The sequence below is a fragment of the Colossoma macropomum genome, unplaced genomic scaffold (assembly GCF_904425465.1).
Source record: "Colossoma macropomum unplaced genomic scaffold, Colossoma_macropomum, whole genome shotgun sequence".
Lineage (NCBI taxonomy): Eukaryota > Metazoa > Chordata > Actinopteri > Characiformes > Serrasalmidae > Colossoma > Colossoma macropomum.
Genome location: NW_023494789.1, coordinates 7820254 through 7832982, shown reverse-complemented (window position 1 = coordinate 7832982; position 12729 = coordinate 7820254). Strand labels below are relative to the sequence as shown.

At 40.2% G+C, this 12729-nt stretch overlaps 1 protein-coding gene across 2 annotated transcripts in view; it reads left to right on the top strand.

Annotated features, from left to right (window-relative positions):
- The first annotated feature begins 903 nt into the window (after positions 1–903).
- atp7b (ATPase copper transporting beta) overlaps positions 904–12729 on the top strand; it is a 37700-nt gene continuing 25874 nt past the window's right edge. The window contains exons 1-2 of one of the 2 annotated variants that reach the window (XM_036569961.1): positions 904–994; positions 8794–9925. In XM_036569961.1, the coding sequence (XP_036425854.1) occupies positions 962–994; positions 8794–9925 (1165 nt within the window). In that variant the 5' untranslated portion in view covers positions 904–961. Of the gene's footprint in view, positions 995–4404; positions 4644–8793; positions 9926–12729 lie in introns of those variants that run through there. The other variant, XM_036569960.1, reaches the window with a different exon arrangement.

Below are 12729 nucleotides of genomic sequence, written 5' to 3'. Positions count from 1 at the left end.
AGAAGCCATGGAAGTTTCGACACACATTTCTTGTGTTCATGTTGCTTTCAGAGGTAATTTGGAGCTCTGAGTGATGCAACAGAAGATAGCAATTTTTATGCTCCGTGTTTTTCAGCACTCAGCAGCCCCACTTTGTGAGTTTACATGGTCTACCGCTTCGCTGCTGAGCTGTTGATGCTCCTACATGCTTCCATTTCACAGCAATAGCATTTACCGTTGACCAGGGCATGTATATACATATACATACATAAACACCCACGTCAATCCCTCTGCCCGCACTGAAGCCCTTCATTCCCACTTAAACAGGTCCAGACTTGATTTTCGTGTTTCGAATGCCACAGGCTAAAGTAAAATATTGATGCTTGTATCTGAGCAAAGCGGACTGCGTGGTGAGCTTTACACTATTTAATTAGAGCCATAGATTTTAAACTACATGTTCTACTGCTTAGTTTTTGAGTTTTCAAATAGTATTTGCCAAGTGCAAAATTATAATGAAGCATTACTGGCTATGTTTAGTTCAGAGTAGAGGCAGGGATGGTGACATGGCTGTGATTGGCTATTTCTAACTTTTAAAAACTACTGAACAGACTATTGGTTGTGATTCCTTGTACTTAGCATCTTGATAGAGATTTGTATGTTAAAGTAGCTTAGAAGTAAAGGGTAGTGAAATTGCGTTTTCCTGTAAATAATAAGCAAAGTAATCCCATTACAGTCTGAGAGAAGAAATAACTTTGTAGAAGTGACAGAACGTAATAGAAGTAATAACTTTTTTTGAGAAACAACCTCAGCACTGCTGGCTATAATCCATGTGTATGGTCTTATCAGGCGGAAAGAGGAACAATTGAGTATCTGTGACCGTCATGTGGTCATTAAACGAGGCTCTCCAGCAGCACATCCTTCCAGAGTAGCCCGAGTCTCAGGCTGCATGCTATTCCAGAGTTAGACCAAGCTGAGTCCAGCCATGTCCTACGGCTCCATGGGGGTCACCCAGGGGGTGAGTGGTTTTTGCTTTTTTTATATGAAGTTATTTTGATGCTGGAAATGTAATATTATACAAGAAAAAATGAAAAAGCAACATTATGGATGTTAAAATGCCTGTTTTACTGGCCCAACTCAGCTGTTCTTCAGTACATTTGACCAAATGACAATGCAAAATACACTGTATTAAATAAAATGCTCTCAAGAACATCAGAACTTACCACTAAAAATGCATGAAGGCCTATACATAGTCTCCCTATGGGTCAATAAGCGTGAGTGAGGGCTTAAGTTGTCTTGGCCACAGTCGTAATGCACTTTTTAAATGCAGTTTGAGTGTAGCTGGCCAATTCTTACATATTTAGCCTCTGATTCTCCCTTTGTAACGGTTACTTTGCTGCTGTTCCTGGCGTTCTTCCAGCAAATTCATTAATGAAAAAGGGCCCATTTTAGAATAATACACTCTACAGATGCCAGTATTTGTCTTTAAGAGAATTTGATCAGTGAATACAGGCTAATGAAGTCCATTAGGCTTACAGGTTCGTGCTAGGCATGGACAAATAGAGAACTCAGTTTTGAATTGGTAGTTGCATTTAGCTCATGTGCAGGCGTGTCGCTGCGCCCCCTGCTGGTAGGTGATAATTGTCACAAGCGTTAAAAAGCAGTTCTCCCTGTTGTGCAGTTTCTTATGGCATTTTGTTCAGGTTTTTCTATGTGCTGTTCTAAAGCTATACAGTGTAGCATTGTGTATGCAGTGTAAACAGGGTAGGTGACCTATTTTATCATCATTCAGGGTGGTTTGATGTAAAATGGTACATTATACAGAAATTTACTAATCAGCATTTCTTCACAGTGGTGGTGATAGAAACCACCACTGTAAAGAAATCCTAATTGATAGGGGTCGCAATGTCAACGATGCAAATATAGGCATTTTATTTAGTATCTAAATTGACCAGTGAGTCTACACTTGTCTTCTTAGTTTTCATATGTAATGCTAATGATGGTAAAATAGTCATACATCTGAAAAACTTTGTTTTAATTGGGGACTATATTGCCTTAGAACACACTACATGTCACCTCCATTAAAAAAATGATTTTGGGCCAAAACCTGATCTCATTACAGAACAGTGTCTCAGGAATCAAGCAGCATGTTCGTAATTATTTTATGTAATAGCTTTCTGTGAGGGATCTTTTAAGAGGCACGAAAGTCTTCAAACGGCTGGTTCCTACCACCACCACTGTGAACAGCTCTGACTTCTTATCCAGGACAGAGCATTTCACACCAAAGCAATCTGAATGACTTTGTTTACATCTTAACCCTTGTGTGGTGTTGGGGTCTGTGGGCCCCATTTTCAATGTGGCCTGTTGTTAGTGTGTGTGTGTGTGTGTCTGTGTGTGTCTGTGTTTGTACATGTGTGCGTGTGTGTGAGAGTGAACAACATGGACAGGCTGCTGATTGGCTACAGCTGCTAAAGGAGAACCCCACGCTGGCCACTTGTGATATTTTAAACATCTGGTATGTTTACATAAATTGTTATGCCTGTATTGATTTAAAAAACAGTAACGTGGTGGGTCCACCAGACCACTGAGTAACAAACACATCAACACCGCACAAGGGTTAACCATGTAATTAAAGAGAAAGTTTGAAAAACTGGTGGAATTCTCCTTTAATACCTCTAAAAGCTCTGTCACAGAAGTTATTACATGAAATGGTTATGAATATGATGATACCCCGAGGCACTGATTGGTGGAAGGTACATACAAGGTGTTGTTAGGCAAAATAGTACCTAAAGAAAACTTTCTTTTAAATATCTTATAAATATCACTATTTTACCATTATCATCATTACATATTCTCAGTGCCAGAACAAAATCTTGTATCTCCATTTAATTTTATTTCTATTATATGTAGTATTTTTACCGTATTTGAAAATTCCAACTTTGCTTTACAGTGGAGAAAATTTCAGCATGAATGGAGAAACAGAAATGCTTTAAAATACTTGGAAAACATTGTTCCATTAACTTCCATTCAAAGTTTTGGAAATATGAGCGATAATATACACCAGTCAGCCATAACATAAACCACCTCCTTATTTCTACACTCTTTGTCCATTTTATCAGCTCCACCTAAATACAGGTGCACTTTGTAGTTGTACAATTACAGACCAAGTCCATCTGTTTCTCTGCATACTTGCATGGTCTTCAATGGTTAGGACCCCCACAGGACCACCACAGAGCAGGTATTATTTGGGCGGTGGGTCATTCTCAGCATTTCAGTGACACTGACGTGGTGGTGGTGTGTTAGTGTGTGTTGCGCTGGTACGAGTGGATCAGACGCAGCAGTAGTGCTGGAGTTTTTTAAACACTTGTGTCCACTCACTGTCCACTCTATTTGACACACTCACCTTCTTGGTTCACCTTGTAGATGTAAAGTCAGAGACAATAGCTCATCTGTTGCTACACAGTTTGTGTTGGTCATCCTCTAGTCCTTCATCAGTGGTCACAGGATGCCGCCCACAGGACGCTGTTGTCTGGATATTTTTGGTTGGTGGACTATTCTCAGTCCAGCAGTGACACTGAAGTGTTTAAAAACTCCAGCAGCACTGCTGTGTCTGATCCACTCAGACCAGCGCGACACACACTAACACACCACCACCAGGCCAGTGTCACTGCAGTGCTGAGAATGATCCACCACCCAAAAAGTGCCTGCTCTGTGGTGGTCATGTGGGGGTCCTGACCACTGAATAACAGAGTAAACAAAGTACGCAGGGAAACAGGTGGACTTCAGTCTGTGATTGTAGAACTACAAGGTGCTGCTATATGGTAAGAGTGTAGAAACAAGGAGGTGATTTTGATGTTGTGGCTGATCAGTGTATAAACTCACAGCACGTATAGGTTCTCTAGTTGTTTTGGATAGTATATAAAATGGCTGTATTCACGACCCCTGGATCCCTCAATGTGAAGAAATCTGACTCTGTAAGTTACTAAGTTACAACGAACCATTTCACATCAAACCACTCTGAATGACTTCCATCTCAGCGACTGAATTGTGCAGAAAATTTGAAAAATTGGTGGAATTCCCCTTTAAGTCTTCTCTTTTAACATCCATAGCTCTAAAACAAAATGCTGTAACTCGAGAGTGAAAAGTGTGAACTGCAAAGCAGTCCAGGTGCACAAAAAGTGGAACTAGGACAAAAAAGTTTCCTTTTCTCACAAGCAGAAGCCAAAGCGATCATCTGAAAATAAAAATCTGTCGAAATCAAAACTGCGTTAAGCACACGGCCCTAAAGCGAAGTGACCTCTGCTCAGGCAGACCGTTTTAGACAGTCTGTGCCAGTCAGTGCACTCGGCCTCTCCGCGCAGGTGAGAGTGAGCTGTGTGCTAGCCGGGTGTCGTGTGCAGAGGGGAAGGCTAAATACTCTCAGTCCGCCCTCAGGGCCACCAGTAGGGACCGCGAGCGCGCGGATCACGCTCGAGCGACGTTAGCAGCTCGCGGAGGCTGAAAAGATGAGCCGGCTGGACTCGCGGAGCAGCTTCGGTAAGCGCAGGCGGCATGACCCCGGTACGGAGCAGGTGTGTATGGTGGACTGTGGTCCTCTGTGTCTCTGCCGGACCGAACCGTGTGTGTGCCGTTCAGCACGAGGCAGAGACGGGCCGGTAGAGGGAAAGGTGAGTGTCTGGACGAGCATGAGTGCTGTAAGCTTACTAGAGTGACACGTTCAAATCACTGCCACAGGTTAGCTACTCTGTTTGTTCAAGGCAGGAGGCTAACTGGTATCGTTAATCTAGTTACACGAACTTAAGTATCATTTAGTTGGATTTGTTTCTCTGTTTACTGTTCTTTTTGAGTTTTTTTTTTTTCAAATATATTTTCTTCAAATACGTTTGTGAGGGAAAAAAACTATCCTTTACATTTTACTCTTTCACATTTGGGAGTCTGTTTACTCTGAGTGAAATTAGCATTAACTCCAGCCTTGCTATTTACACTGCCTCCAACTTGTAAATCAGATGTCTGTAACACCAAAACCCTCAATTTTGCTGTAATATAAATACTTTTCCTACTTGCACAGTTGGGAGAAGCTGTGATGAAGGGGGGATCAGAGAAAAAAATTCTTTAGTATTACCCAGAACATAAGTGAGTGCAATTTTCCAAGTGTAAAATAAATAAATAATGAAAATATCAGTCTAAAAGTAACAGTTGTTAAAGGTGAAACATTATCTAGGACAACAGAATGATGCTGGTTGGTAGAGGTGGGAACAAGTCACTATGTTGCAAGTAACAAGTAAGTCTCAGGTCTTCACACTCAAGTCTTGAGTCAAGTCCCAAGTCAAGATAGTTGAGTCTTGATGCAAGTCCCAAATCAGTGAAGGTGAGTCTTAAGTTGAGTCCCAAGTCAATAATCCAAGTCTTTGTCCTAAACAAGTCAGTATGCATTCTTTAGCTAATTTAAGGCCATAACACTGAATAAAGATAACAGTACTTTGATGACATCATGTAAGCAGTATATGGCTGTACATTCATTTTACCTCTCCAACTAAAATACAAAATCCATGGTACACAGATAACTATGATATGCATACTGGTATACACAAAGAGTAGTGTGCTACACATGTAAAGAATGTTAAAAGTACTATTGAACTTCATTAAATGTGTGTGTGTGTGTGTGTGTATACATACACGGCCCACTAGTGTTCACAGTGGTGGTGATAGGAACCCGATCTCAAATGTTTAGTGCCTCTAAAAGCTCCTTTACAGAAAGCTGTTACATGAAATGGTTATGAATACACTGTCTCATGCCTGAAACACTGTTTTACAAAGGTTTTGATATAAGATTTTGGCCTAAAATGTATTTTGTACTTACTTTATTGACAGAGAGATACATGCAGTGTGTTGTAAGGCAAAATAGTCAAAATAGAAGACACATGTAGATTAATTGGCCATTTTGGATTGTAAATAAAATGGCTATATTTGCATTTTAGACACTGCAACACCTGGTTCCTATCATCACCACTGTAATGAAATCTTGGTCTGTAAATTTCTCTAGAATGTTTGACGTCAGACCACTCTGAATAACTTTGTATACATCTCAATGAATGAACTATGCAGAAATTTTGAAAAATCTGTGGAGTTCCCCCTTTAGGAGGTGCTTTTAAAAGTAGACTATCATGCTCGAACTGCTCGAACATCCACAGGGAAAAATATACAGCCAACAGCATCATATGCGTTAGTGCTATTTCACGTTAGATTTGTTACAGGATTGAATCATTCTTTTTTTCCTCTGATATCCAGTCCAGAATTTTCTGCTCATATTAGCCTGATACTGATACCCATCCATATTGATATCTCTAATTTAATTGTATTCTGTTGTATTGGTGGAGCACTTGGACTGCTTTGCTGTTCCTTACATCTCTCAATTCTGAGCATCATTTTAGACAAGGGCTGCCCAAAGGTACCTGTGAGCAAGAGTTACCTTATTCCTATCACCTCATCCAGTGTGTGGTTGTTGAGGGGTTGTAGCCCCAGAAGGCCTTCTAAAATCTTTATCAGGCCCCTCATATGGTTGCTGACACAATTGTACACCCACTACCCACAGAAAAATCCAATTTCTTAAGAACACGCCTCACCACTTAGCTTCTATCAACACAAATCTGATGTCTGTGTATCTCCTCCTTTTTCATAATGCAGCTCATCCTTCATAACTGTTCTCAAACGGCTCCTTCACAGGATATATTAATTATTTATAATTACAAAAAAATCATAACTTATATAATAATAGTGAGTAAATGCCACCATACCCAGCTCTGAATAAAGATCAGTGTCACTGGGTTTGCGATATGTGTGTGTGTGTTCGTTTGTCCGTGGAAGTCTGTCTGGTCTCATCTCCTCGCTGCTCTTCACCTACCTTATTTTTTATCTCTTCTATTCGGTCCAGCCTTCGTAACATTTTAGTTATGAGCCTATAACCCAACATTCAGTGGGTGTGTCTTGAGAGTATGTGATTTTATATTACTGCCCTTGTCTCCAACACTCAATATCCAACTAAAACACTTAGTCCTCAGCTCAGCAATAACACCAGTAATAAGGCACGTGTAATAAAATAGCCACTACCACATCTCTCCTCATCTCATAGCATGGCCCCCTTACAAGCTGGGATCATGTGATAAGTCAGATTTGCCTGGTGTATAATCTGCTCTTTGATGTCCTGGTGGTAAGGGACTTTAGCACTAATACCCCAGTGAGGCTGTGATTAGCCTGCGCTTATGCAGTGGCCCCAGTTCAACACAAGTTCATTCAGTTCAATTCATTCAGTGGACACCCAGTAATGCACCTCCTACAGCATGGCCACTACACCTCGCAAGGTATTGTGAGTGCTGCATATTTTCAGGTTACAAAATCGACAGACATGCAGGAGTAAACATGAATCTTGTGGCCAGTATTAAGAATTTGTGGCCAGAATAACAGAGAAGCATGCTGCAGTACTGAACGCCAGTCACATGCTATTGTTAACTGTTCGTGGCGCCAGTTTTCAAATTCTGAAATCACTATTCGGGTATTCGTTACATGTTGGTTTATGCTGGTCTAGTGCTGGTTTAGCTGGTCACCCCACCATGGTCATGCCAGTTGCCCAGCATACCACCATCAAAACACAACAAATTGCTGTTGTTGGAAGAAAACCTCGTATCTCCATTTTTGACATTTTTCAGTTTTTGGCAAAAAAATGCCTGTTACCCTTTAAATTGTATGTAAATTTCATGATTAATGGACTGAAAGAAATGACCCAAAATGACTTGGGGAAAAAAGTCTGGTTCCATTGACTTACATTAAAAGTAAAGTAAATTTTTTCCTTCTCCTGTAAAGTTAACATTTTGGAGATACAAGGTTTTCTTCCGACAACAGCGATATGCTGGTTTTGGTGGTGATCAGCATATCAACTTCCATTGCTGCTGACCAGCATAACAGCAACTTATGGTCACCAGCCAAGCTTGTCTGTGCTGTTTTTTTTCTGGCAGCGTTGTTAAGGACATGGCTGAGAAGGCAGAGATGTGTAACTAACTAGTCTAACTGATGTTAGCTAGGTCCAGAAGGAGTGAAAATCTATTTCTCTGACATATTACATGTTGCCACATCGTCCACTGAGGAGAAGATACCTTGTGTAGAAGACTACAGTTCTTTATCTGCATCTAGTGACACTTGTTAGCTGTGCTAGCCTATTAGTTCATCTGAAGAGGCCAACATGAAAACCTACTGATTTGCCTCAGCTATTTTTTAACAGTATGTCATGTTCTTCTTTGTGCTGCTGTTTTTGTGCATCACCAGTGCTTTCACCTAAACAGATAAGCCTACATTACTCTTGACCAAAATGTATTTATTTTTTCTCATTGTTTGCCCTAGTGGAACCTGGAGACCAGCTAGACATAACATTGCATCCTTCTCAAAATCATACTCTTCTTCCACTCTGAACATTTTGTCTCTTTTTTTGTAATCATCATCATTATCCAGTTCTTATCCGTGTTCTAAAAAGAACATGTTAGCTGTCGCAGTGGTAATGTTAATATTAATATTACAGCAAAGTTGAGGTAATTTTTATTTCTAAGGCAATTTGTGTCTTACTAAATGGCTGTTTTGTTATTAATGTGGGTATTTTTGAATATGTAAAAAATCAACTGGTGTGATGCATTTTTAAAAGACAGAAAAAACTTCAAGTGACCATCTGCACGACATTTTTAGTGGATAAGATGTGGCTAGCGGCACCGGGAAATAGGCAATGTAGACAATGTAAACGTGTTTTAAATTTGTTCATTCTCTCTATTTTTGCAGGAGAATGGAGGACCTCATGAGACATGGGCCTCCAAGAAACATGCCTTTGATAATCTGGCCTATGAGCCGGGCAGCCCCAGTGAACTCAGCCCAAATTTGGGTCACCTTTCTCGGTTAACTCTCCTACTCAGTGGCCCTTCATCCCCAGAAAGTGCTCAGGCCCTCCACACATGGCTTTCCGCTCTCAGCGGTGTGGTGGCTGTATCTGTTCCTCAGTCTGGTGGTAAAGCTTGGGTAGACTACCACCCATCCACAGTTACAGCCCGAGAGATCCTACAGGAGATCCAGGGAATGGGGTATGGGGTCAGTGAAGTAACCAATGCTTTGTCCCAACCTGGACCGCCAAGGTTGGAGGAAAGCTTGGTGAGGATCAGGGTGGAAGGCATGACCTGCCACTCATGTGTACGCTCCATTGAGGGGCGCATTGGAGCTCTGAAAGGGGTTCTGGGTGTCCAAGTGTCCTTAACTGATAGAGAAGCTGTTATTTGGTTTAACCCCTTGGACGTGAAGCCTGAGGAGCTGAGGGAATGCATTGAAGACATGGGCTTTGAGGCCTTTCTAAAAGATCCAATCCTACCACAGCCATCTCCGGCTCTCCCAACTGAAGGGCTAGAGGTGAGGTTAGGTGTGGAAGGGATGCGCTGTGGGTCATGCGTGAAGAACATTACAGAGAGCTTGTCCGGAATGCTGGGTGTCCAGGCAGTGCTTTTGTCATTGGAAGGCAAAACCATGGGTTTGAAATATGATCCATCTCTAGTAACCTTGGACACAATTAAAGGGGTGTTGGAGGGACTGCCTCCTGGGAATTTTAGGGTAACCCTTCCAGGTCAGAGTCCACAATTATCTTTCCATGAGCCAAAGACTAACGACTCAGTACGCTCTCAGAAATCCTTACCTCATTCCATGGACGACATTCCACTCCAGAAAGTAACAGTTGGAATAAAAGGAATGACTTGCAACTCTTGTGTGCAGTCAATTGAAGGACTGATATCGCAGAAGGATGGTGTGCATTCCATCACAGTTTATCTAAAGGAAGAGAAGGGAATTATTACATTTGACCCCAATCTGACCCGTCCAGCAGAGCTCAGGGATGCCATTGAGGACATGGGCTTTGAAGCTTACCTGGAACAAGGTAAAGTATGCGCACCTACAATGTCCATTCATACCTGAACAATGACACATGTCTGTACTCTCTCTGGACCACAATGGATTTGGGCTAAAAATTGCAAAATTACATTTTGCTGATTAAAGTTAATAAATCCTCTACAGAGAATACACTTCTGTACATTTTAGTGCACAATAACTGTTTATTTGCTGAATATAACAATATGGGAAAATAAACAGAAGCTGTGCAGTAAATAAAAAATGCCATATTTAAGTTTTAAGTAAGTTATTGTCACTTCAAACTTTTGCATATGCATCCATATCGAGTGAACAGTAAGAGCCCCAGTAGGAGCCCCATTATACATAGTCATTTTATTTAGTAATTGCACAATTGTTTCATGACCAGTTGTGTGTCCTTACATTAGTGGTTCATGCAAAAGACATTTAAAAAAGTGTTGGATTGATTCTAGATGTTGCTTTTGCATCTAGAGGCTGTTGCTGTTTTCTGACGACATGAGGAGCAAAGAAATGTGAGGATATCAGTCCACTATAAAGCTGAAAATTCAGAAGACTTTTTCACAATTTTTAAAAATTTCTACATTATTATTGAGATGTAAATAAAGTCATTCGAAGTGGTTTGATGTGAAATGTAAATGTAGAGAAACCAAGTCGTGGTGATAGGAACCATGTCTGTAGCACAAAAATACTCATTTTATCTACTGTCCAAATCAGCAAACCAACGCGTGTCTTCATACAGAGGGATTCAAAAGTCTGAGACCACATTGAAAATTTGGGATTTTTTTTCCCATTTAAACTAAACAACAGAACATGTTAGAATTTTGGAAACATTCAAAGAAAGAAAAGTTATGAGAAGTAAAATAAGGAAGAAAAAATGACATGTCTGCAGTATTTCGAAGTCACTGTTCAAGTTTGAGTAAAATTTGTATCTTCTGTTGAAGCACATGTTCTGATGACTCTCAGAGTGATTGGATCTGCTCATCAGAAGCACAGACTTGTGGAATAACTGTGCCCGCTTGTCTGTATGCTGTCATTAAAGCAAAAGAAGGACATATCAAATACTAAGTAATTCTGAAATTCATATTAAAATTTCATTCAAATTATTATTCAGACATTCAGACTTCTCTTCACATTTTATAATCTAAAGTAAAAGCAAGGTCTTTATTGATTACCGAGCGCCAAAGGCAGTAGCAGTATAAATACAGATGAATATCTGAAAACTCACTGGGCGGCGCTTCACCTTTTAGCAGGTCAGTGACCTGGAACATACGGTTAACGCAACTATGGAGTTTTCAGAGCCAGAAAGATATTGGTGACGAGCCAACTCACTTTTCATTTGCTGAAGATAAGAGTGAAGGCAAAAAGCCTTCAGACCTTCATTACAGGCATGCAGAACATCATCTAGAGAAGATACCCAGCGCCCTGTGATGTCTGTAGGTTACGGTCTTTAGAATTAGAACAAATGTAAATGTAAAACAAAAGCTCAACGTTCTGTAAAGATTCTTGGATGAACCCTTAAATTGGCCTAGAATATTTACATTATCTGAAGGTTCTTTGAACCTTTAAAAGGTTCCTCACACTATCAAATCTTTTTGATGTTTTTTTTAAACATGGTTCTTTTGGAAACAGAAGAGGTTCTTCTATGGCTCAAAGAACACCTTTCGTGGCACTGTTTTCAGGAGTGTAGATCGGCGGTGTCAAACTCATTTTAGGTAACAGGCCACATTACACAAACAATAGAGCTGATAACAGATCAACAACACCTCATAAATGTACTTATATTATCATCATTTATCAGAAAATTACAATGAAAGTTAGTCGGTGTAACGTAAGATGCTGATGATTGCAAAGGATTGCACACATACACCACCTGGCCACTCCACTAAAACCACCTCCTCATTCCTACACTCGCTGTCTATTTTATCAGCTCCACTTATCATATAGAAGCACTTTGTAGTTGTACAATTACAGACTGTAGTCCATCTGTTTCTCAAAGCCCCCTTTTACCCTGATCTTCAATGTTCAAGACACCCACAGGACCACTACAGAGCAGGTACTATTTGGGTGGTTGATCATTCTCAGCTGGTACAAGTGGATCAGACTAAGCTGTAAGTTTGGTCTTCAGCAAAATTTAATTAAAAACTTTTACAGCTTCATGAATGAAATAAAAACAGCTCCACCCTCCAGATGATCATGGTAATCTATGTCGGGCATTATACTCTCCTCAGTAACACCTTTTCATCTCTTAGCCTTATAATACTGACTAATTTACCGTTAGCACTGTTCTCACTTTAGATTTGTTCTGAGTTAAAATCTTTATAATCTTCTTTGCTGAGGATTTTAACTCCAGCCATAATTGTCCCCCAGGTTGTATGTTTGAGAACCCTGCTTTAGATGTAGATTTAGTTTAGTTAGATTAAAATGAACTCAAATTAATTTCCCTTAAGAAGGGAAATTAAACAGATTTCTACATCAGTCATTCAGAGTTGTTTCATTTGAAAGGCTCTGTTTTAGAGAAACTTACCAAGAATCACTCACAGTGGTGGTGATATGAACCAGATGTCTGAGGAGTTTCATACCTCTGAAAGCTACATCACATAAAGTTATTACATGAAATGGGTGAGATTATGGTGCCTGGTGCCTGAGGCATGCATTTTTCAAATAGTTTTGAGATGAGATTTTGGTTTAAAATGCACTTTTTTTTATCAATTCATGGTTGAGAGGTACATGCAGGGAAAATAGTCCTCAATAAAAGCTGTTTGTTTTAGATATACCACTACTTTATCATTATTAACATTACATATGAAACTCAGA